Here is a 24,481-nt window from a genome sequence, read left to right as displayed (position 1 = left end):
GCTGTGATATCTGAAGTACAATCACTTTCTTTATAGATTTGTATACGACCTTCTGCCACTGCAAAGTCTAACATTATAAATGACTGTATTCACAGAGAACATGGAGAGCAACAAAGAGCCAGTCTGAACAAAGGCTGTCCTCTCACATGGATGAATTACAGGCTTTGTCTTCTTTTGGTTTGTGCTTCTCGGCGAGGCTGTTGACTCACGATAAAACATACAATTCTGCAGCCTTGACACAGAACAACAAATCCTGCTGGAGATGGGCATATTCCTCTAAACGGGGGATTTAGTGTGGAGAAAAACACTGTAATCACCTGCGCTTTCAGGTTATAAATGTGCCAAAAAACTTCATTTCCTGTTTCTGAGCGGAACAGATGGCCCTGCAAATATAAATATGTGGGCCAAGCTGCAGGGCAAAAGCAATATATTCTATTACAAGATGCAATATAATGTACTGTCACATACTGTAGTGGTACGAGCTGCCTCGCCGACAGATCGCTGCAGTGGCGAGTGGAGGAGGAGGCCATGCCACGAGGAAGAGTGGGTGAGCGAGAGAGTGACACACAGTTGAGACGGTTGGTTGAGGAAGTCATGCTGTTGAGCACATGGGTGTGGCTGGCGAGCAGTTGCACTGTCAGCCTCTGTCAGTGACATGCGGAGTTGGAAGGCACAGTGGATGATGGGTCTGTGGATTAATCTCTGCTCTGGGCTTCCCCGCAGGATGGACACTAAGGTAGGCAAAATAATAGCCTGAATGGATGCTTGGATATTAGAAGGCCGAGGGCAAGTTTTAGTGAAGTGGACTGGGAAGAGATTGATGGAGGCTGACAGACAAATGGATGAACAGACAGACGGTGGGAGAGTGGGAGCGCTAGATGTGACAAATAGGCAGGCAGGTCATGCTAAAGGAAAGGGAGGAGGCCCTGCACAGCCCAGGGGATACGGGCCTCGTCTTGACATATGCTCTGGAGTGAAATGAAGATTGGCACGAGCTGCTAATCTGAGCTGTCACAGCTCATGATGGCTGCCGAACGCTCACCTGTCACGCTCCTCCAAGTCTGGAGGATGAGCTGCCAACACGATGGGTCAAAGATCGAGATTCATCCTCTGCTAGGGGTGGATTCCAAGGAGGCCACTTGCCAAGGCCTCCATCTGTCACTCCATCCCGCCTCCGCTATACCTGCTCGGCACCTGATGTTTTTTGTGTTGTAAAACCACGTTCTTGCCTGCCTCTGATTGTCTCACGGAGGGCGGTCTATTGTGTGGGAGAGGAACTGGCATGCTATCCTCCGACTCAGAAGGCCGCTGCTTGCCAGTACAGGATTTACATTCTGTTAAAAAGAGTTGTTTTGACACATCCTCCACTGTGATTGAATTTAATTGGCGTCAGCAACCCCCCCCCCCCAAAAAAAAAACAACAATGTGAAAAAGTTTGATCAGCAGCACCGTGAAGTTGAACACAGATGTGTAGGAGGAATGAAGGGAAAAACAACCCAATGTGGCCTCAATCACTCATTTTTTGACAAAGGAAAACAACAACTAAGGTTATGATGTATGTATTCGATAAAGTTTGATATATAATATGAGTCAGTCTGCTGTCACCGGGCTTGAAACACAAGGGGGATGTTTTCTGTGTCAGAAAGGAAAAGGAGAAGTAACCACATGTTACCAAAAACCTCACTGAGCAATTTCCTGTCAGGTGATGCACAAAATGTTCCAGAGCAAATATTTTCTCAAGATAACCCAGGTATGCTCTTTGATACCCTGCAATATGTGTTCACTTTGTGACCATGAAGAAGATACACTACAGCTGGAATGCCTGTTGTTACCCGCTGGTTTGGATTGAACTGGATTGGGCTGGAGTCATTTTATAGTTAAATTGACAAATTGAAGTTGTTGCTATTTCATGACTGAATTTATTCAATGTTTTCACATGATGTAATGATTTAGAAAACAGATAATTTCCCATTCATGTGATATCTATGCATGGAATAGTTTTTCTGTTGTTTTCCCCATCACTGGCCCACGAGTGGTCAAAGAGAAAACTGCACATTTGTTGTTCTACTGGTAACATGCTAAGATGCTTATTGTGGCTCCTCTTCTCTTATGTGATTTCCTTTTCTTTCAGGGACATTTGATTCAAATCACAATCTTCCTATTTGTTTTTCTTCAAGGTGAGTGCAAAATAATCTTGATCAACCAGCTAAATGTTAGCTAATCTGCATCATTATAATGTGAAGCGCATTAGCTGACATCTGATTTTTTTTCTCAGTAGACCTTAGTAGACTGGGAAAAAAACAGCTTAATAAACTGTAGACACGTCCTGCAGCTTTAAGAATTATAATTCTATTATGGTTTTCTATCCACCCCAAGGCCAGACTCATTGTCAATGTCTCGCCTCTGCCAGGAAGACGTCACAATGATGTTTGAAAGAGCTTTTTGTTCGTGCTTCTCCATTTGATGATTAAACTGTGTCTTGTTCCCCACTGCAGGGTCACAGGCTCAATCTCTCACACCAGCAGATCACACGTGGGCTGCAGGAAGCAGCGTGGCAAACACAGTAACAATATTCCCAGGTACAGTACTGGAACACATCGGCAGCACCTTCTCCTACCTTTTCTTTTAAAAGGAATAATTTTTGATTATAATTTCAACGTTCTGAATGCCAGCTAATTACAACTCACAGCAAATGGTTCATTAATATTAAACCACTTATAGACAAAAGTCAAGGTGCAAATAGTCTCAGAGTGTGGGTGTAGCAAATGTGTTTAAAGTGGCTGTAGAATAAGCACATGTGTGCTGATGACAATGGATGCTACAATTACAACATAAACACAAAGGAAAAGGTCAAGCAAACATAAAGGTCAATGAATAACTAAGTAGGCTGCTACGCAGTGGTGTCTTGTAAAATCCATTAACAAATGGAAAGGCCATCCAATATCTGTAAATATGACAATAAAACCAAAAACAAACTGTGCTTAAAGGATGATATTAGTGAGGGACGCCACCACAACATCTAAGAGAGTTAAACAATGCATCATTTGAATACAACTAATGTCGCCCAGGTTCTTTACCAGTCAAATCTTTGCGGGGGGAGTAACCAAGAGTAAAATAAGCTCCACTCCAGTTCACCAAAAGAGGCAAGGGACACCCCAAGGTCAGCTGAGAAAAGGCTACTTGGTTTAATGACATTAAAATGAAGCTACGTGGCCATCAGACTAGTGGACCCTGAACGCAGCATGTTACTGAAATCACCAGTATGAATCCTCTTTTCTCAGTGACATAAAGTTCAAGTCTGAGTATTTTTTAACAGGAAGTAGAGTCAGCAGAGATGCTGATTTGTTACCTGCCGAACAACCGACAGGGCAGAACATCAGCAACACGGAACTCACGGACGCCACCACACCAGCATCTAATGCTTCAGAAGGTAGCCCGGCCTGTCGGTTACACTGTCAGCAACGGCCTGGATGTTAATCACATCGGCTGTAAGTCTTTTTTTTTCTGAATTTCAACTCCAGATATGAAAACGGCAACGCCAGAAACAACCCTCACACCCTCTCCAGGTAATCTGCTTTTCTTTTCCTTCCTTCACATCCAAACTTCCAGGTGGTGGCGCCATTGAGGTTGCCAGCTAGATAAGTGCCCCCCTCCCCTCCACTAAACATTCTCATTAAGAATGCAGAAGGCTTTAAAAACTAATTATGGGGTAATTATGAAATGTTAACTTCCTGTCCTTGTCGAGATTTTCCTGCCACATTTTACAGAAGCGGCAGAAACCGAGGAGTGAAGCGGCTTTAAAAAGTGTCAGCCCAAATTTCCTTTGAGAGCCATTCCACTGAAATATTAAGAAATTCAATTAAAAACTGAGTCAAACATTGGAATGTGCCTGGAATTTTATGAGGAGTAATTAGATCTGGGCTTTTACGGCAAAGATGGGAAACCGAAATGTAGCACATGTACTTTTGCATTATAGATCAGACTTGTACACACGCAGCTATTAAACTAAGGTGAGATAAATTTAGGAAATGTCTGTATTTTGTCTAGCATCCAGCATGACACCAACCACACCCGTGGCCAAGAAAAACGCTACCCATCAAGCCGTTGCCTGGAGTAAGTAGCATTTTTCTGTTCTCCTTGCTTACCTTAAATGCCACAGGCGCTAAGGTTTCATTGTTATCTGGTGGCAGACTGACACTATCATAATTCTCTGTCTTCCAAAACAAACCCCATGGCAGGGAGGCAGAGTGGGAGCCCCCTCACTCCCTCTCTTCTCCCAGATTTATGTTCGATTGTGCCGTATGCACGGAGAGATAAGCTGCTGGTGTGCTGACGCCGCGCAGGCCTGCCACAGATGCAGATGTGATCAGCAGGCCGGAGAACTGTCATTCTGCCTCTGACTGCCCCGTTTCTCCGGCAAACTTAATTCCACTCTTCCTCTTCTCCTTCCCGTAGACCCTAAATGGGATGAAGACTTCAGCTACGGTGAGGTGTCTGACCTTCTTTGCCCTCTGCGTGCTACCTGTTGTGTCCCTGGCTAAATGTGTTGTTGTTGTTGTTGTTCTCTACAGACTACGACTCCCTGCGGATTATCGGCCTGTCAGTCGCAGGCATTCTTTTCATCACAGGCATCATGATCATTAGCTGTAAGTAGAGTGAACGGCTGACAGGCCACACGGCGTGCCGTCTATTGTGCCGAGTGTTTGTGTAATCTCCTGGAAACATAATTACAGACATCTGATCCTGTTGCTGCTTTACTTGTGCCGTAGGTGACAAAGTGTGTCGACTGCCCACGTGTCGCACCAGGTCATCAAAGTAAGCACCCTTTCATCGCAGCAAAGGCTGTGCATCGTATTTTTATGCGCATTGATGAATTAGCACTATAGATTTGTCCTTAAATAAAATATGACGGACTAAATTGCAGTTCATGTGCATGATTGATTCCTCCCAGAGGCTGCGGGATGATGTATGGCAGCCGCTCACATTATTCTCATTGGAGCTCAGCAGAATGCTGACTAAAACCTGTGCAACAGCTCATCAATCATGATTATGATTAAGATATTTGTTGAGTGAAACCAACTCCGTGAGCCCCGTTTAGTGTCTGTGTGTGTTTCTGTCTGATAAGTGTTTGACCGAAAGTATTTCTTTTAACGTGCCTGTGATTTTGCAGGTCGTATAATGTCGTCCGGCACTAACGAGAGCGCTTGTGTGCATACGGAAGACAAAGAGCTGGAGGAAAACAGCCAGTCTAGCCAACATGTGCACTGACACATGTCCAGCACATTTAATCACCGTCACCTTTAAATGCTCATTCTAGAGATGCAGAAATGGCACCAAAAAGGAACTGATCTCAACTATTAATAAAGAGATGAAACCGATTTTAATGAGTTCTTTATCCGTGAAGCGGGCCTCTCTGTAATCTGTGCAGCCGATCAGTGTCTGACGTGATGAACACTAAACATTATAACAGCCCCCATTTTATAATCTTGTGCGACGCGAAGCCGGGGCACTTCTTGAAAGACTGATTTTCACTCTTTCCAATCTGAAAAACGCGGTGTTCAGTAAGGGGTGTCTAAGCTTCTTAGAGGCTCTGCGCTTGTAAATGAATAAAAGTTCGAGATTAAACAAGATCCATTGGCGCATTATCTTCGCATCCATATGGCATCAAAAGGCTGCAGAAAGCAAACACAGCAGACCAGCGAAGTTTAGTCAGAACATTTAATGTGAAATAGCAATGGAGATCCAGATGTCAGCATAACAAGATCACTGCACAATCATTGTTAGAGGAAGTGTGAGGAAACATATATATACAGTACATACTCAATAATAGACTTAACATCATTGGCACGGCTGGATTAGGAATATACAGGCATAAACCTAAAACCATCTCAGATATTTTACATGAAGTTCACGCCCAAACACCATAATTTAACACAAAAGAGGGGATTCAAATCCCCCTAGCAAGCCCATTTAGTCAAATGTAACATTCTTGTATGAACAGAAACAAAGCAGAAGTGTGTGGGCATTTGCATATATTATTCCGTATCATCATTATATTAAACTTAAGCTGTACAAGGTCAGACAGTGTTGTTAGCGCAGTAGCCCTGAGAGCGCCATACACGTTCCCTTACCATGTTTTTACAGTTGAGCTGCATTGGGTACAAAAATTGTGCCGCAGAGGCAGAAAATGCACTTAGAGACAAAAAAAAATCTCATTTCATAAACGGAGGAATCAACCTGGCCTCTTTTCTGCCCGGCACTGCTCAATTGTCAGCCAATTTAAAACAACCCAAATGTATTTTAAATCTACTACACAGGGAGAACAAGGAATGTAAAAATAAAAAAGCCACAATGGACACAACGCTCAAAAGAATGCTGTCAATCATTCTGTGGGACAGGTTGGACGCCGACCTCTCCTTTAAAAAACAGGCATATGTTATGTTTCAGCCTGCTTATCCAAGATGTGTAAATGTAAAAATTGTAAAGGCAAATACATAAAAAATTGAAATGTTTTGTGCTGCAGGGGTGTGTGTGTGTGTGTGTGTGTGTGTGTTGTGTGTGCGTGTGTGCGTGTGTGCGTGTGTGCTGTCCTCCCTTTGAAATGCTGATACATACAAAAGCCTGACGGGGCAATACACACTTTTCATAATACATATTTACATTCCTCAAACACGGAGCAGAAACAGAGACCCGGCGCTGGTGCGCGGTCTCCTGGAGGTCCGCTTGTTTTCCCGCTCTCGTGTCTGACAGATTAGCAGCGGCGGGAGGGAAACGCGGCGCCGGTTCGACAAATCCGGTGTCGAACCCGTTTGCAGCCGCTCAGCGCTGCTGCCGCGATTACAAAGGCATTTCTTAAAGCCACGTGCTCAACACTCTCATGTCAAAGAGCAGCGTGACCCCGCCCCTCCAACCACTTCCTGCATCCAAGCAACTAAGGCCATAGGTGCACTGCGTTTTCAAACCAAACTCTATTAAAAATAAAGACATTTTCATTTCCATTTTAATTTAAAAACATATATATATATATATATATATATATATATATATATATATATCATAGGCTGTGTGTATAAAACAAAAGCAATATTTATATTTTCCCCAATTATCCCCAACATTTAAATAGTACGATTTTCTTTCCTTTTTTCCGAGCGTGCGACACATTAATCTCACTCTACACCTTTCACAAAGCTATTTACATTCACACCATCGCTGAAGTGAAAGCCTTTCCAAAGGAACGCGAGGGGGAAAGAAAACATCACTCATGGCGGTCAATTAATTTTGCTGCCTTGCTGGCTGTTTTGAGTTGTTTCTTTTAAGTGCAGTTCAGACAGGGGGAACAGGTTTTTATCTCCCCGTTGCACTGCCTCCTGTCATCCCTTATGGGCCACAACAGAAGATGTCACATGTGTGAATGGCAGGAATGAAACCAGCACTGCTGGCTTAGTGTGGATTTACATGCTTTGTCTCAATCATCAGACATTTCACATGGACACATCTATTACACACATAATCAAATACAAACACAGATAGAACAGCTGAAGGGGGGGGGGGGGGGTCTGTCGGTGCTAAATGACTAAATTATCCCTTTTGCAAAAGAAGCTTTAAGCTATTTTCACAGAAATTCATTTGGATTCCTCAAATAGAATCCAATTAGAAGGTTTGACTGCGGTCCAAGTGTCCTGCACCAAACACTGTGTATGTGGAGCGTGTGCGTGCACGTGCACGTGCGCGTGGCATGTTTGAAAGAACGATGCACTAAAAAGGTGTTGAATAATGTGAATCCCGCTGCTGTGTAAAGCGCTAACTGTCATGAGTGGAGAAGGTCGAAGGACTGTAGTGGTGCGTTTGATTGCTGTCGGCCGTGGGACCGCTGCGCCAGTCTCTAGACCCCTTTCTGATGCTGTTCCACAGGCACGGAGTACACCCTACAGAGACAGAGAGGACGAGACCCAGTTACGGAGGTGCATGGCGGAAGCAAGTATCATCTTTTTAGATGTTTTCAGGTTCTGTGCAGAAGACAAAAGAAAAATCCTGGGTGTTGAAATTTAGGAAACGGCGCGTCTCCCTGGTGCTGCGGGGCTCTGACAGGTGCGTGGAAACAGCATCACCTCAAAACACAGCTCATCCCCAGGTGGGACTTAGGAAACCAAGCAAGAGACTGTTGATCCAACACGCTAGAGGTTGTGTGATTAAGCTGCTTTTCAGCACAGCGATCAGTCAGCACCAAACACTGGCAGGCTGACTGCGGCCTCGGGAGGCAGAGGTAATCCTGCGGAGGAATTTAACCCTTCGCAGTAGAGGCTCTCCTGATGCCTGGAGATTTCTAAAGATTAATTTGATTCACCCCCTGCGCCCTATAACCCCGCTCACCCAGCTGAAAAGGTCACATATTACAGTCCCGAAACAACAGAAATCTTATTACCGTGGACAAAGCTGTCCTGGAAGCAAGTGACATTAAAAAGAAGTCAAAGGTGGAGGAGCGAGGGAAAAGCGGAGAAAAGTGCACCTTTGTGTTCAACTGGTTTAAGCTGTTCTGTTGGGTGATGTGTTGGCAGATTGTTGTCATGACGCCAGGATTATGTTCTGAGAGCTTTACTGTCTGTGTTGTGAAGTCAGACCCGAGATAGCGAGTCAAACTCCTGGAACAGGTTAGATCCTGTCCGATTCAGTCGTACACGTACAGTGGCAGTATCTTTAGGCTATTGTCTATTGGATAAGATGAAAAGCTTCAGAGGGGGTGTGTACAGTAGGAGCCTCGAGCCAGCATACTGAAGCTCTGCAAGCCCGAACTGGCCCAGATGGGTGGATGCTGGTTGGGTTTTGCCACCCAAGTGTTTTTCATTCTCCTGTTGATCTTAACAAGGTGGCTACATTTGGGGGAATTGGCTGTTACCCACCAAACTGGTTCTGTCACTCGGCTTCACAATGTGCCAAACAAGCATTACTGAGTCAGAGTCTCACACAGATAAAGAGTGACTAAACTTTACAGCAGCATGTCAGTGACCTTACCCTTGTTGCTGACGGCGCATGTGGCGTCTTACCAGCATTACGGCTGCAGGAGAAAAACAAACAATACAACAGGGTTACGGCCAAGCAAGAGGGGGAAGACAAGGTTTTGCGTTGGTATTGGGGGCTTTTTGAAGCACGCAGAGACGTCGGTGACTGCAGTTCAGCAGTGGAAGGCCAAGTTTATCTATCAGCTGTGGGAACGGGCGCAGACACTGTTGCGCATTTGACTAGATTTCCCAGCAATGTAAATAAGTACTTACTGACTATTGCTGCAACTGAAAGGGTGAGCGCCGCCACGGCTACAACGATGACGACCATGATGAAGTTATCTAAGAGATGAAGCACACACACACAGTAAGAAGAGTATCCTAGATGTCATAGTTCCTCCGATAAAATCTCTAACTCACCTGCTCGTTCCTCATCTCCCATCGATCCGGCTACACCCAGGCCAGAACCATATTTTTCAAGGAAATCTGTGGGGGGCAAAGATAACAGTTCTTTAGAAGCGGTTCTGTAGGTTTCAGGGCATCAATGATTAATGATTAACAGTTTAATGATTATCAATTAATAAACTGATAAATATTACTGAATAGAACACATCTGTTCCTCCGATGTCTTGAGGGGATTTTTTAAATGTGCTGTATAGTCCGTGAAAGCCATGCTTTCTTATTTTGAAATCATTTTTTAAAAGGATTATACTGACTTAAAATTAAATTTTTAAGCCGAACAGCTTCTGTATATAGACACAGGCTGATCAAACAGCAAAAAAAAATCATTTAACAAATTTTTAGGCAAAAAACCCCCTCCCTTCAGCTTTTGTGGGTCATTCTAAAAGTAACTTCCTCAACAAGGAAACGCCATTATGTTGTGAGATTGTGGGGGTCATTGTTGCGGAGAGCTGTGGGTCTGCTCGGCTGCCATTTTCTAAACAGATCTGTAATTCTATCAAATGTCAATCACGAGAGGACGAGGAGCGACAGTGGGAGGTGTAGGGAGAGGGAAGGAGAATGCCAATGCTGATTAGACAACTGGCAGACTGGTGGAGATGTTGACATGTTCATTGGCCTTTCAACAGAACCCACAGAGCGCCTCCAGGGAGCTAATTGCTTTCATTCAGGCCTTAATGGCTGGGAGGGAGAGAGCCAATAGCGGCCATAGCTTTCACTGGCCTACAGAACAATGCTGACTTATGGAAATAATTACAGAGGCCATAACCTTTACATACGCTTCCTCCAGTCAGCTAACATTATCGTGTCCATAGTGTGTGAAAAATCAACGGCCAAAAAAATACCAATACTGCCCTTCAATCCACTGGGGAACAGTGAAAAGAACTCACCTGGGTCCTCATTGAGATCCTCATCATCCACATCTATAAAAAAAGCCAAATTAATTCCGGTATGAGAAAACAAAAAGGCATAACAATTAAGCAATTAAGCAACGTATCGTGACGATTTTGACGAGGTGTGTGAGTGAAGCATACGCCTGCACGAGTCTGCAGACTTTAAAAACATGTAGACATATCAGGTTCACAAGTGTTGTTTTTGAGAGCTGTTACTTCTTATTTGAACAAAATCCAAGACGAGACACCAGGAAACGATGAAAGTAAAAACAGTTTCCATCGCTCGTGTTTTCTTAAAGCTAACCGCTAAATGTTGTTAGTGATTACGATCTCATTATCAGGTTACGGTTGAATAAAGTGTAGTGGTTTAATGACACTTAAACGACACCTACTCTGATCGGTTGCTAACTTGATAAATCACCATGTCAACAATGCCCAACCCAGTAACATAACAGAACACCCTTGTTTACCTCCATCAGCTGATCCTTCAACATCATCTGAAGCAGCTGCAAAAGCAGAAAACACACTTAAAATACAACCATGATTTTACAGCCATTATTCTACCATATGTTTACATTAGATCAAGTCCATCTGGTGAGTGTATTGCTTTCATTTTTTAGAAAATATAGGATTTTAAAATCCTTTTACTGCAGGACCTTCTGGGTAGTCATTTTTGACACACCTGTATAACCCAACGTAGCGAGCAGTGGGATTATACTGGCTCTGGGGTGCATCGACATTGATCAGTTTATCACCTGAACGTCTCCCAGACGTGAGAACGTACCAGTGGTGGTCGGCAGCAGCAGCAGCAGACACAGGAACAGCAATCGCATCATCTTCAAATGCTACAGGGGGGGGAAGAAAAGGTTAAAAAATATTTTCTATTAATATTCCCTCCTGGACGCAAGTGAAATCCCAGTGTTTTTGGTTTCGAGACGGAAGGTGAAGGTGCACAGCTGCCTTTTTCTTGGCGCAGCAAGTTTCAGTGTGACGCTGACACACACTCAAGGTTTCCATGTAGGCTCGACTGTCGAAACGATGCATGCGAGATTGTAATCTAAGGAGAGCGTGACAAACGGGTCAGTAAGTAGCCGCCGTCGTTCTCATAGTGCTCAGCAGATAAAGTCTTCAGAGATTGGAGTCAGCTGTTGACGGGTGTCTATTCAACATTTTCCAGGTCCCAAGCAGGAGACTGCTTGCTTGGCCAGACGCTGAAGCTGAACTGTCCACTGACAACCTTTTTTGGCTATTGCGTCGGCTGTGTTCGGACCCTTTCGTAGCTCAACTACAGTGGCAGTGATTTTTTATTTTATTTTAAATAAAGAAGCTGTTACCTTAAGGGGAGGTGCTGGAGCCCAGGGAGGGTAGAGCCCTGAACCAGTCACCAAGCAGTGCTCTAGAGGTGTCCTGGCCCCCTCTTGAATGACTTTCTCTGCACTAGGCTTGAACCGAGAACCCCCACTTCCCAGCTCAGTCCCCTACAGGCAGAGCTGCCGCGTTAATGCCATTTGCGACTTGCTACAAACTGTTTCACACAGCACACTGTCTAAATGTGAAACACAGATGGTCTTAGTGCATCACAAACAAAGCCCCAGCTGTACCCAACACTCACAACATGAATGGTGGGATTTTTAAATGGGAATCATGGAAATGACCTCCATTCCGCTGGAAGTCCCGGATGATGCCTCACTGGTCAATTTTAAGCACTGGATTTGGACTTGGTTCAGGAACTGATTTTAATTTATGTTTTGTTGGATCCGGGATACAGCGTTTCGGCAGCGACCTCGATGCCAAGCGGTCTGTACTGTACCTGCTTCCTGAGTGCTGGCTATGCCCATTGTGTTCGTGTTTCCTCTACAGTGAGTGACGATTGGAAAGGACCGAGATGACCTGCATTGTTAAAGGGTAATTACGTCGTTTTATAATGCATCCCACATCTTCTGATTAACGTGCAACAGCATTTGCGAACCATTTACCCTGAACAGGGGCAATGTGAACCAACAGGAGGCACTTTTTCTGCATCTTACAAAGATCGAGCATGTTAACACGAAAGGGATACAACGCTTTTTCACACAAAAGATTCAATCATTTATTCCCAACCATACAGCATTTAAAACAGTTCCAAACTTTTAGTGTTATAGGTTTAAGATTTAAGATTTAAGGAAAATAGAAAAGGTAGCAAGCTGAAGATGCCAAAGTACCTTAAAAGGCCAGAACATCAAAGACCAATCAGTAAACAGCCTATATTTAACACACGCACGCACGCACGCACGCACGCACGCACGCACGCACGCACGCTCGCTGCTTTTAATTCCTTTCTGATCACTACAATTTGAGGAAACGGTTGTGTTTACTGTGCTCAAATGTGGATTTCCCATATCTTGTTTGGAGGAGGGGAAAAAAGCCTGTGAACAATAACAGCTCCATGACAGACTCTAACAATCTGGTTAAAAAATAAATTAATAAAAGGCTGAATTCTAAATTTTGATGCCTATAAATGTTCATTAAATACAAATGTGAGTCTTCCACAACATAATCCCCCGTGCTAAATTAGCAAGCAGACAGCAGTACGAATTCTTTTGGCTGACTATATTGGGGACAAAGATGCTAATCACATGGCTGAGGATAAGTGGAGAGGGACTGTGGTGTGGGTTCTTCTGGACCCTTGAATAGTTGCAGTAAATCTCAAAATGCAAACAACCTAAGATGCTGCAAATAAAATCCCCTTCTGTAACCAATTTGCCTTTTAGAGTCACTTTGGGTGAAATAATAAGCTGATTTAATTTAGAAATATTTATCAGCCCAGTCCACTGCCTCTGTATTAAAATGGCTCCCGATGCCTGGATTATTTTTCAAATTGGGTAATGTGTTCTTGTACATTTGAATGCTGATTGAATTTGCTTTTTAATACGAGGCCCAATTTACAGCCCAAAAAGTGGCTTTTCTTATCAAGCAGATATGCCTGTTTGCCAACACAGATAATAGAAGATAAATGTAAAATATTACAAATCTGATCATTGGAGTGCAAAACCATAAACATGCAGCTACTGGGGGGGCCAATGTGCCTTGCTTCTGCGCCATGATTTAAGAGGGTTTTACCCCGAAAGGATTAACTGTGAATCTCAGACCTGTCTAACCAGACCAACACACCAAGCATCTTAAATCTTGTTTTACTAGGTTTTTCACTAAAAATTAGGAATACTTTTCCCCCACCTTTTACAACACATCCATGGAAGCACAGCTGACAAAACCCTGTAAAGCTGAAATCTACTAAATCTGCAATTGCAGGACCTGCTAAGAATGTGTCTTATATGTTTGTGCTGATAACTGACTTCTGCTAAACCGGTGCCTCACCAGCAGAACACTGCAGCGATAGCGATCGCAAACACCCAAAGTACAGAGCTACTGTGACTTGATAAGGAAACAAGTATAAGTAATAAACCTCACCAGTAAAGCAGAGACAACCACAAGATTGTTAAGAAAGCGTGTCAGATAAAACTGGATCGTTCTATAAAAGAATGAGCATGAGCTAAAGGAGGAGAGAAAGAGATCTAGATCATTTTTCATTCAGTCATATAAAAAGTGGCTGCTGCTCTTGTTCGCTGAAGAGAGAATAATATTCTTATTGAAATGTCAACTCTGCAGGATCACTAGTTGAAATCTGTTGTCACCAATAACATAATCTACTCTGCCATGCCAGCAAAGTGCAAAGTGATACACAAGAAAGCCAACGAGTGAATACAAAATCAAAGCAAAGCAACATGCACAATACTTTAGTATTTGGCAAGTAAGCAAATTTCCAGTAGGAGACTCTGGTACTGATTTTGGCAATTCAGTCCAACAGCGAAACAAATAAGAGGATATGAGAGTGTGTCTGAATGAGGCAGGACATGTGCACAATAAGTTATCTGCACAAGAATCGCCAGATGGGAAACAATGGTTGCAACAAAATGTTTTTCAGCTTCCACCACCAGCAAATGAATGAAGTCAAACTATTCATTTCATTTCATTTATTTAGTTAGTTCCGTATGTAGGCTATGTGTGTAGGTGAACACAACCATAACACCTCTCAAAATCAACGTGAGGATGTGTTTTATAAATCAAGCTTAAATGAAATGCAGCCTATTAGGAAACAAACTGAAAAGAGACTTTTCCAAGCATGTAACGATCTCAACAGCTCCAGAAAATAAGTTTGCATCCTTATTTCAAGGCATTCTGGGGCAGACAGTGAAAAGTTATCTCACACTCTCGCAAGCAAATGCAGGAAGTGAGAGATAAGACTGACGGCTACCGTCATAAAACAAGTCAGTTAGATTATGGGATGGAATTGAAAGCAAGTTCATAATGCAGTGCCATTGTGCAGAGAACCTACCAAGGCAGCTCCAAACCAGCCAGAATCCTCGCTTCTCCTCGTGCCTGCAGATGTTCCCACGAGCGGCTGAAAAGTCATCGCCCTCGAGACAGCTGCGATGACTCACTGCCGCGTCAACAGGAAAAGCCGCGCGCGGCGGTTTGGGGCCTCGAGCGAACGCTTCAGCGCTCTCAGCAAACGAGGGGATTCTCGATAAACTTCGCCGTGGAAATTACCTTACGTTTCCAAGAAGCTCCCCTTAGATTTGCTGACCAGCTTGACAATAAAGACGCGTTTTATTAGTGTTAATATCGCACCAGAGCGGTCGACGGCTGATGACGTCCGCGTTGACCACGTATAAAAGCACCCCGATAATCACAGGTGCGCTAATGACGTAACGCTTTACCCCAAGAAAACGGACACCTTGAGACAAACCGGAGCTAAAACCACTTTTCCCCCTTTCGATTAACTGTATTGTTTCGGGGCAGCGATGCAGTTTGTTGCTCTTTTGGAACTCGGTACGTTTTTCTTCGTAGATTGGATATTTTTACGGCTTAACTTCGGCCCTCACCCTCGGACGCACAAATCGGCTGCTGCACTGCTTAACCCACATAAGTCAAGTCTCAACAGTGCTGCCTTATACCCACATAAGTCAAGTCTCAACAGTGCTGCCTTATACCCACATAACTCCAGTCTCAACAGTGCTGCTTTACACCTTTTAGAGTCGAGCTGTTTAATTAGTTTTGAGTGATGGGTGGGTGGAGTGTCTCGAAGACGTGCCAACAGATAAAGATAATCTGTGCACTGTCTGCACGAATTAAAGCTGGTTATTGATCAGATGGGAAGCACTTGGCCGTCTCTCATCTGGCTTCAAGTGTTGAGGGTTAAATGTTCTAACCTAAAACCCTGGCGAGCCAACAGTGACTTATGCAGAGTAACTGTTTGCTTAGTCCTTGAGTAACTTTTCACCATTTGCAAAGACAGCTTGCACAATAACCTGTAGTGCTAAGAGTAAACAGGCGTTTGGATACTATATTCCTTTCTTGCATACGATGAAAGAAGCCTTTAGTTAAAAAAAAAAAAAAAGCCAGAAAGGTGTACTTACATTTAAGTGAGCGGTCGATTTGAGTGTTGCTATGTAGCTCCTTGCTAGACCCTTGTTATCATGGAAACTGCCAGAGTGTGTGTAGGGAACACAGGTGTTCTCAGTCTGGAACCAGGAACTGTGCTCCCATTGGCTGTTTACTCTGAAACCTGACACCATCAGTTATATTTGTTGCGCAAGTCGCCTTGCTGTACTGCAACTTTTCAGCGTTCATAGCCGAGTCACACGCCGCGGTGGGTCAGGATAGTGTACGTGCTCCATTTGCAATTGTGTTATTCAGATTTATGTATTGTTGGTTATGTTTTCTTCAGGCATGTCTGGGGTCATTGTCTGGTAGGAAGTTTATGACGTTAACCTCAGTATGACCCAGCAGAAAATGTTAACCATCAAGTGATGATTGCAGGCACTATAACTTGGGCTACAGTCACCGTGGACGTCCTGAAAAGTGTTTTCATACAACACTTCTTTCTTCTGCTAATCAAAGACAATTGACCTGTCGGGTAGAATGTCCAGTGATCATTCCTCCCTTGTCATTGGTCTTAAATCTAGTGCCTACCCTACACCCTTCTCCATGATTTTTTTTCCCTGGGGGATCCACAACTATCCCATTACTGCTCGCTTCTCTAAGCAAGCTGCCATCAGCCAGATGGTGATCACCAATTCAGAGGATGAAACATCAGTGAAGATATTTCTCTCTGGGGGAGTGCTCTTCAGAGGCGATGTGTACCCCGAAGGGAGATTCCTTCATTAGCATACGGGAGCGCTTCAGAGTGTTTGCTTCCAGAGTGACTCCAGTCTTTCTGGTTCAGAGTTGAACTCCCATAAAGGCTGTTAGAGTTGTAGATGGGTTTGCTTGCTCCAAACACACACCTGGGGACTGTTGGGATTTTCTCAACTGAAACCAGTGGGAAAGTTGGAGATTTGATTATTTCATCCCTCCCTTAGCAAACGCAGGAACACGCTCCAGTTTCCTGTTGGCAATAAGTGCACTGAATTCAAGTACCCATTACACTACAGCTAGAGAGAGGGCCTCTTGGTGGTGGCATTATGTGGGTTAATTATCTTTGACCTCTGACAGTCATATCAACAGTGAGGCTCCTCTTCAACCGCTTTACTTAAGACATAAAGATGGCCAGAGTCCCTCCACATAGTTTGATGTTTCATCAATTCTATGAAGGAACCAAGATTCTTCAGAAGAGGATGTGAAAGAATTAAATTTACATGGACTTAACTGTGTATTTTTATTTTCTGTTTAAGTGGCCACTTCCTGTGAAGATCACATTGTGGTTACCAAAAAATTGCGCTAGCAAAGATGGAAGTGCACTTTTTTTTTGTTTGTTTGGGTTTCTTTTTTTTTTTTCCAAAAGCTAAAATATGGTCTGCGTGGGGTGGGCGGTTAGAACCACACCTTTGATGGTGGAGATCTTGCCCTGCAGGGAAGCTGCGACTACCCATTAGTTCTAACCACCTGTGCAGGATTAAACGCTTGTATTCCACTGAAGAGTAATGTTGTGGGAGCATACTTGAACAGCGCAACATTGTCCAACATCCACCTGGTCCAGATAAGAATCTGTGGTTTTAACATCTCCTTGGTAAAAGTTGGCCTAAACCATGTTAAGGTGGGTTAAAGGAGCTACTTTGAATTTAAAAATTGTCAATTTCTTAGTCTATTGCTCATTGTCTATTCTATTTTAATTTCAGAATAATGGAGAGAACCACCTGTGGCTCACACTGGTAAATGGGTCGGTGGATTTTTATCCAAGTGGGACTAATATCATCTTGGACTCTGCCTTTGGTCTCATGTTAATGATTGGAAGCACCATCGCCAGACACTGTGGTTGCTGAATAATGGTGCAGGTTCCTGTGTTAGTGGTGTGTCTTAACCATTGGGCACTCCACCCACAACTTTTTAGAGTTTGGTAAGAAGCTTCCTTCTGACTGGTTGCATTGCTGCAGAGGAGTGAGGAACCGTTTACAGACTCACTCATTGAACCTGAGCTGTTTGTTAATAGTTGTGTGATCTACCTCTGTCTTGCAGTAGCTGCATCTTCGATCCGCTTATGCTATTTGCCAAATGATTGGGGTAAGAATCCAAAACTGGAACGCACATTTAGAACTCACTGCTGATTGCAGTGAGTTCTAAATGTTCATTGTTGCTGTGTCGTGGTTTCTGGATGAACGCTAATAATGCGGTGTTCTTTTCACAGCTAGCCATGTCCTGCAAATAGCCACTATGAACTTGAATCTGTGCTTGCCCAGCTACCTGTAGTAACCCTGAAGCTCATCATAATTGTAAAAAACCCTGTGTGGAATCCTGCCAGTGCAACAGAGGGTATCTGCTCAGTGGTGGGAAGTGTGAACCACCTGGCAAGTGTGCTCGTCTCCACTACGATTCCCACTATCTCCCAAAGGAGAACTTCTGGAAGGATAACGAGTGCCAGGAGAAATGTGTCTGCCAGCCTAATTCCAGGAAGGTTGTGTGTGCTCATTCTCACTGCCAGCACAGTGAAGTATGCAGACTTCTGAATGGAGTCCAGGACTGCCACAGGGATAGTCCCGAGATGTGCGCCGTCAAAGGAGTTGATCATTTTACTACCTTTGATGGTCGCACCTGTGACATCACTGGCAACTGCACTTTCCTACTCACCTCTTAATGGACCTCCTGGTGGAGTTTGAAAGACTTTAGTGTGGAAGTCCAAAAAAGGGGGAGGTGGCAGCATAAATGTTAACTTTCAACATATTCAAATGTTTTTCATCATCCTGTAAGCTGATTGTAATAATAAAGTTGTGGTAGGTCTATTTCTCATACATTTAATTTAATGGTTGCTTAATTTTTCTTTTTAACCCTAACGGATAGTCTTTTACATCTTCCCTTGATGTTAAATCAAGGAAAAGTAAAGCTCAAGATGACTGTGATGTTGACGTCTATAGAGACCAACTTTGGTCCAAAAATCGTTTTCTGTCACACTCTGTGGCTTTTGTGGGACTTTTAATGATGATCCAGAAGATGTGGCGGCTCCAGAGTCTGATCTCACAAACATGACACACTGGCAGACAAACGCTGTCCATGTATGTGTGGATGTTTCTCTGATAACGTCATTTTGGGATCCACGAGATGAGACTTATTATCGGGGATGCTAACTTTGTGGGTGGCTAACTGACACAGAAGGGCTGTTCCAGACCTGTCACAATACAGTCAACCCTCAAGTTTTATGAAACTGCTTTTATGACCTCTTTTTTTGACAACCATGCTGTTCTTTTTTTGGATGCTTATGCGGCTGTTTCAAGAAATAGGGGCTGTAGTGGCTCATTGGAGGGTTGTCTGTTTTTGTTACTTTAATGAGAGTCCATGGTGAGAATAGGACTGTTCAGTTATTTCCTTTTCATGCCCACCTAACAGCAAATACCGCCTGTGTGCCAGTCACGCATCAGTCTGTGTGGGAAAACCCAAGTTTTCAAATAGTGAAATGCAGAGACGAGTGTTTCTGCAAACCTGGGTATTTTCCCAGCTGTGGTAACGGTCTACCACACTGCGCAGCTGCATTTACAGTGGCGTTTACCATGAAATTCCTGAAAACGTCTACCCTGATGGGCACACTCGGCAGCATTGTGTCGCCGTGGCTCGCAACAAAGCGCCGTGCACTGACCGCAGATGCCCAGTAGGAACAAAGTACATCATTAAAAATGGCTGCAGGCCATGCCGTGGACTGCAACATGGCACGTGCACAGTCATTGGCAGTAGAGTTTATGACCAATGATGGATGTAATTTTGACTTTAATGTAAGAAAATGTTGTGTTCTATCCCAGATGTGCGAAGAGCTGAATTCTGTTCCTGCTTTGTTTATCCACCTGGCACAGCTGCACCTCATTTTCTACTGACTCGAGGTGAAAAAAGGGACGGAGCCTGTGGGGAAAAGTAAAGGTAAACTGCTCCGAATTTACCAAAAAATCTGATTATATCTACTGGTTGTGATTACATTTTTAATTTTTTGATTGACGGGGTGACAGTCTTCCTGTCCATCTGGACCACATTTACGGTTCTTTATTTTAGGCTTCCGTGCAGTCACTAGAGTTGTTGCCACCTATGGAGGGCCCAGACTGATACAAATGGCTATTCTTGCCTCCCATAGAAAATTGTGCAGCCTGTGTGGAGAGACCCACGTTGATGCAGGCAGTCCTGTCGTCAATGCTGCGACCTGGTCACCCTCACCACCTGGGATAAACTGCTCTCAGGAATGTGATGTGTTCAGAGTGTAATTCCCCTACAGCAGGTGGTTTCTCATCTGATAAATCATGCGGAATGCTGCTTGCTTCTGCGGGACTGTTTGGTGGATGTCACTCCATTGTGGTCCTTTCTTTCTGAACTGTGTGAATGAATTAAATACCTCTAATGGAAAAAAGAACACGTATTGCAATTCCACAGCTTTTTTTTTAAACAGTGAAATTGTGAATTGATTTAAGCTCTATTTCCTCTTAGTATGTGAACCTTTTTTCCAACCCTCAGTGCACTAGTGCCCCAAAAACTCACTATAATGTATGCGTAAGTGCACGCCTCCAGCACTGTGGTTTCTCGGCTGATATCCACTGCCCGTTGTTATGAGGGATGAGAGTGCGAGACTGTGCTCTCTTATCCAACTAGGAGGTAAGTACATCTTGTGAAACCAGAATCTACGTTCATTAATCACAGTAAATAACTGTAAATGAGAACATCATCTGACTTGAAGAGCTTGATTTGAATTTTGATAGACCTTTTGTTCATGCTCGGGCGTATGCTCTTATGACATGTTTACGCGTGACAAACCACCTGTTGTGAACACTGTGCAACAGTTGAGTCCAACAAGTTACGTGCCCTTTTCCACACAAGCATCGTTAATTATGTGACTCATTAGGGTTGGCGAAAGTACTTGTGTGGCAGCAGTGATCAAATGTTATAGAAAATAGATCCCAGCTCTTTGTAGTTTGGTGATGTTTGTTTATGGGTCTAAAGGTGGAATTGGTGATTCTCTATACTCAGGGACATAATGTTGACTGAAGTATGCACTGCTTCTGTCACACGTACTGTGAAAAGCCTCCTGCCCTGAGGGAGAGGTGCACCAGCTGTACTAGGACAGGTAGGCCCTGCTGGTTATTCTGGCCATTTAAACAGCTGCACAGCATGTTTTTAAAATGAGGTTAAACCTTTCTTCTTGGTAAATAGTCCATTATGCACTTGAAAATCTTGGAGAATAGGTTTTGTCTCGACAACAGGCTCAACAGCCTGAAGTAATGAAATTTGTGCTAATTTGAGTCACATTTGAAAGCTTCTAATGTGAAATAGAATTGCTAAAACAAATGGGAAAGCATTAAATTTGATTATATTTCAGATATTAAAGGCTGTGAGAATGGAAACACTTGTTCCCACAACAAAACTCAGCAAACCTCAGTGTTGGGTCCTGGGAATTGCCATTCTCTACGGTTTTGATGGTAAAATGGTTGAATTCCAAGAACATTGCATATACTGTTCTAAATGACAAAAGCTAAAGCTATTAGCTAAAAAACACTATGACAATCAATGAAGGACAAATGTGCTGTGCTTGGGTAGATCATGGTACATTCTAGCTTCTTTTGGACATGGTTTCATTTGCACATTATGCAGTAAGATGCTCATATTTTCTAAATCTATCATTTTAAATTGTAGTCATGCTAATTCACAGTGAATAAATGGTTATAACTCCTTGAGAAGTACTTACATTTCAATTCTTCTTCAACGAGATTGATGGTGGAAAAAAAGTTCATGCCAGTAATGTTACAGTTTGGACTTATGGAGATATATCAGAGTGGCGCATTTGTAGTTGCAGATACTAGTCTGGGCATCCAAATTAAGTATGACAGCTCTCATACTGCTTTCATCCTCCTACTGAATGCAACAAAGGTCCAAAGCCTGTGGGGGAATATTAATGGCAATGAAGATGATGACTTGAAGAAGCCAGAGGATGAGGCTGTTAATGCTACAAACTATGGTTGGAGGTGGGGAGTTCTTCTTGTTGGATTTCACTTCATGAAATATCCATTTAACTTGTGTCACAAAGTCATTCGTTCCAGTAAAATCTCTGCAGTGGTGATTGTAATTAACTTGTGCTCCTATGATAACGTGCAAAAAATTCTGTCGGAACTTAAAAATCTGTGTTCATATCTTCATTTAAAAGCATCACGAGGAAGCAGAAAGTGTTTTCTGAAATGACTGACTATGCTCGTAAATGTCTTAGACTTGAAAAAAAAGTTTTCCAATATGCTGTTATAAGCTCTACTAAATTGAATTGTCCAACAATTATCTGTTAAATGTAAAAAATGTTCCATTATAGATCTTCTCTGTCTATCAGCCACTTCCTGCCTACTGATTAGCCATGATTCTTGGTGCGGTACAGCCTGCCCTGCCACCTGTCGGGACCCATTCAGTTCAAGGCCCTGCACAGCGGTGTGTGTAGAGACCTGCTAGTGTGACCCAGGGGTAGTCCTGGATGGTGACATCTGTGTCCCTCGATCCCAGTGTGGTTGCACCCAGCTGTGTGTGACCCACCACATGCACCAGGTGATGCTAGATGGAATGAGAGGCTGTGTTCTGTACTCTGCAGACACGCGCTTGCTCTCCTTAACACAGAGCAACCTTCGACCACACCTGCTTTGATTTCCATTATGTAAAGATAGATGGACACACGGAGTGAGCACTTCATGCCCTGGTCAATGTGAGTGGATTGCCTGTGAGGCTTAGCAGAAAAACACTAAAAACATAGAAATAAGCCCCAAAACCTTTCATGTTGTTCTGCTTAACTTCATAAGTTGTTACCACAGGTTCTCAAAGTGGGCAAACTTTTAAATGCAGTTTTGGCTCCACCTACAGGTTGATGGTGTCAAGAGGAGGGTGTCCTATTACTTCAGTAATACGACACTGTTTTTTTTTTCTTTGAGACAGCATACATACTAAACATACATATATACATTAGTCAACAACAGGAGTTGCATTTAGCCTCAGCACAGACAGGATTATTAGCTTTACTCTTTCCTGTAAATATGTTAATGTTCTGTGTGGCAACTTTTACTCTGATGCTACTGATGATCTTGTAGTAAGTGATAAACAGGACAATCTTAGTCCTGAGCGGTGTGGACATATTTGGAGGCGTGGGCAGAGTCTTTGCTGTGTGAAGAGTTGTCCAAGAGGAACTTGTCCAAAATGTTCACCTGAGCATCTGTCCAGATTTTCCAACCCATCGTTTTGTGGGGAAATTCTGCAAGTTAATGGACCATTCAGACTCAGTCACAGTGTGGTGGACCCCTCCAGTTTTTACAAGCCATGTGTCAGTGACCTGTGTCTTCATGAGGGCCTCCAGGCTGCACTGTGGTGTTCACTGGCAGAGTATTCCTGGGTTTGCCTTTCCCATACTGCTGCAGTTTCTGCTTAGAGGAATTCTGTAGTAAGTGTTCATGTGCTTGCAGCTCTTCTGAGGTCAATTAATAACCTCTACAATTGTTATGCTGTTTGGCATTCAGCATCATTGCGCACCAAATGAAATATGGAGTCTGCAGATGCCATTGCTTCTGGTTTAGATTGTTATTGAGCACATGAAGAAAAGAGCATGAACAGTATTGAATATAAATACCGAGAACATGCTTTACATTGAAGAAGCTACAGGCTTCTGCAGTCGTCTTTATGTGTAAAGTCTAACTGAAATACAGGTATACTGTATTGTTGCTTTTGTTACAACCTTTTTGTGTAATTTGACCACTAGATGGTACTCATGGGTCACTGGTCGAACTTAAATTTGACATTTTACAATCTTCAGTATTCTGCTGCCCCTCCAGTACCAGTTACACCAGCTATACCTGTTGGGGCTTGGTGCACTGTGGCAACTTATGTGTTTCTCCAGAAAATTTGGGCTGCATGTACCACGGACTTAAAGGCAACACAGGAGAGGTGTAGGTGTGAACAAAGCTGTGCATGTCGTGCTGGAGGACACATGCCTTATCACAATGTCTCCTGTGGAGAGGATGAAAAGTGTCAACTTATTTTCCACCCCAAACTTGAAGCAGCACACTGCTCTTTGGATGAAACACTATATACTACATGTGAAGTCTGAATTCTATATATTACTTTATACCTGTGAGGGCAGACAAATCTATCTGCAAGTCCATCAGATGGATTTGAAAATGTCAGCGGCTTCTCCTGGAAAAATTCTGGTAAACTATGTAAGACTTTTTGCAACATGGCATCTCATATGTATGTAAAAGCTTTTAAATGGCCCGTGCAAGCTGTTTTGTGTTTAACAGTGACACATTCCACACAGGTAAATAGTGTTTATGAAAGCTGGCCCAGAACATCAGCACGCATCAGAAAATGGATGGAAAATAGCAACCTTAAAATCAGTTCTGCTCAATGAGATGTGGGGAAAAAAGACGTTAAGATCAAGGTATGCGACACAACCAGAACACAACCTGTGGCCTTTGTGGGAACTCTAATGTAATCCCTGATGACCTGCACCTGCCCAATGGCACTGTGAGTTCTGATCCTTGTGTCCCGTGATGATTTAAGTCATCCTGCAGTGACGCATGTAAAAGTACTAGTCAAAACTGTCGATTACGCCAGAGTACACGCCAGAGTACACCTCTAACCAGTACTGTGGCATTCTGACATACCTCAAGAGAC

At 43.4% G+C, this 24,481-nt stretch overlaps 2 protein-coding genes and 1 long non-coding RNA gene across 9 annotated transcripts; 2 read left to right on the top strand and 1 right to left on the bottom strand.

Moving 5' to 3' along the window:
- The first annotated feature begins 455 nt into the window (after positions 1–455).
- On the top strand, positions 456–5,378 carry fxyd5 (FXYD domain containing ion transport regulator 5). 4 transcript variants are annotated; one of them, XM_057044762.1, is made up of 10 exons: positions 460–736; positions 2,132–2,177; positions 2,496–2,579; positions 3,317–3,430; positions 3,522–3,566; positions 4,048–4,113; positions 4,456–4,485; positions 4,572–4,646; positions 4,770–4,815; positions 5,171–5,378. In XM_057044762.1, exons 1-10 carry the CDS (start codon positions 656–658, stop codon positions 5,193–5,195), a joined length of 612 nt encoding a protein of 203 aa, XP_056900742.1. In that variant the 5' UTR covers positions 460–655; the 3' UTR covers positions 5,196–5,378. The 4 variants fall into 4 exon arrangements, with proteins under 4 accessions (XP_056900743.1, XP_056900742.1, XP_056900741.1 ...); XM_057044761.1 differs by having other exon boundaries at positions 3,516–3,566; XM_057044763.1 differs by lacking the exons at positions 4,456–4,485; positions 4,572–4,646; positions 4,770–4,815; positions 5,171–5,378 and adding an exon at positions 4,239–4,449 and having other exon boundaries at positions 456–736; positions 3,516–3,566.
- Positions 5,379–5,709: 331 nt separating this feature from the next.
- On the bottom strand, positions 5,710–15,978 carry si:dkey-262k9.2 (uncharacterized). 3 transcript variants are annotated; one of them, XM_057044765.1, is made up of 8 exons: positions 15,805–15,978; positions 11,133–11,193; positions 10,819–10,854; positions 10,346–10,378; positions 9,417–9,482; positions 9,270–9,338; positions 9,010–9,052; positions 5,710–7,925 (listed from the first exon to the last, which is right to left on the bottom strand). In XM_057044765.1, exons 1-8 carry the CDS (start codon positions 15,961–15,963, stop codon positions 7,883–7,885), a joined length of 510 nt encoding a protein of 169 aa, XP_056900745.1. In that variant the 5' UTR covers positions 15,964–15,978; the 3' UTR covers positions 5,710–7,882. The 3 variants fall into 3 exon arrangements, with proteins under 3 accessions (XP_056900745.1, XP_056900746.1, XP_056900747.1); XM_057044766.1 differs by lacking the exon at positions 15,805–15,978 and adding an exon at positions 14,721–15,676; XM_057044767.1 differs by lacking the exon at positions 15,805–15,978 and adding an exon at positions 14,121–14,602.
- On the top strand, positions 15,977–18,610 carry LOC130532260 (uncharacterized). 2 transcript variants are annotated; one of them, XR_008952290.1, is made up of 4 exons: positions 15,980–17,423; positions 17,506–17,723; positions 17,843–17,887; positions 18,012–18,610. It is a non-coding gene; the product is annotated as an uncharacterized LOC130532260 (long non-coding RNA). The 2 variants fall into 2 exon arrangements; XR_008952289.1 differs by having other exon boundaries at positions 15,977–17,423; positions 17,506–17,887.
- The last annotated feature ends 5,871 nt before the right edge of the window (positions 18,611–24,481 follow it).

This window comes from Takifugu flavidus, chromosome 10 (assembly GCF_003711565.1).
Source record: "Takifugu flavidus isolate HTHZ2018 chromosome 10, ASM371156v2, whole genome shotgun sequence".
Lineage (NCBI taxonomy): Eukaryota > Metazoa > Chordata > Actinopteri > Tetraodontiformes > Tetraodontidae > Takifugu > Takifugu flavidus.
The sequence above is the reverse complement of the archived record's forward strand: the minus strand, read 5'-3'. Positions and strand labels throughout refer to the sequence as shown.

Coding starts and splice junctions, on each gene's coding strand:
- fxyd5 (XM_057044761.1), top strand. CDS start 656: ATGCGGAGTTGGAAGGCACAGTGGATGATGGGTCTGTGGATTAATCTC. Junction 3,431..3,515: donor AGCATCTAATGCTTCAGAAG/GTAGCCCGGCCT, acceptor TCTGAATTTCAA/CTCCAGATATGAAAACGGCA. Junction 3,567..4,047: donor AACCCTCACACCCTCTCCAG/GTAATCTGCTTT, acceptor TATTTTGTCTAG/CATCCAGCATGACACCAACC.
- si:dkey-262k9.2 (XM_057044765.1), bottom strand. CDS start 15,963: ATGGTGTCAGGTTTCAGAGTAAACAGCCAATGGGAGCACAGTTCCTGG. Junction 10,379..10,818: donor TGAAGGATCAGCTGATGGAG/GTAAACAAGGGT, acceptor CTTTTTTTATAG/ATGTGGATGATGAGGATCTC. Junction 7,926..9,009: donor ATGCGCCGTCAGCAACAAGG/GTAAGGTCACTG, acceptor CTGTCTCTGTAG/GGTGTACTCCGTGCCTGTGG.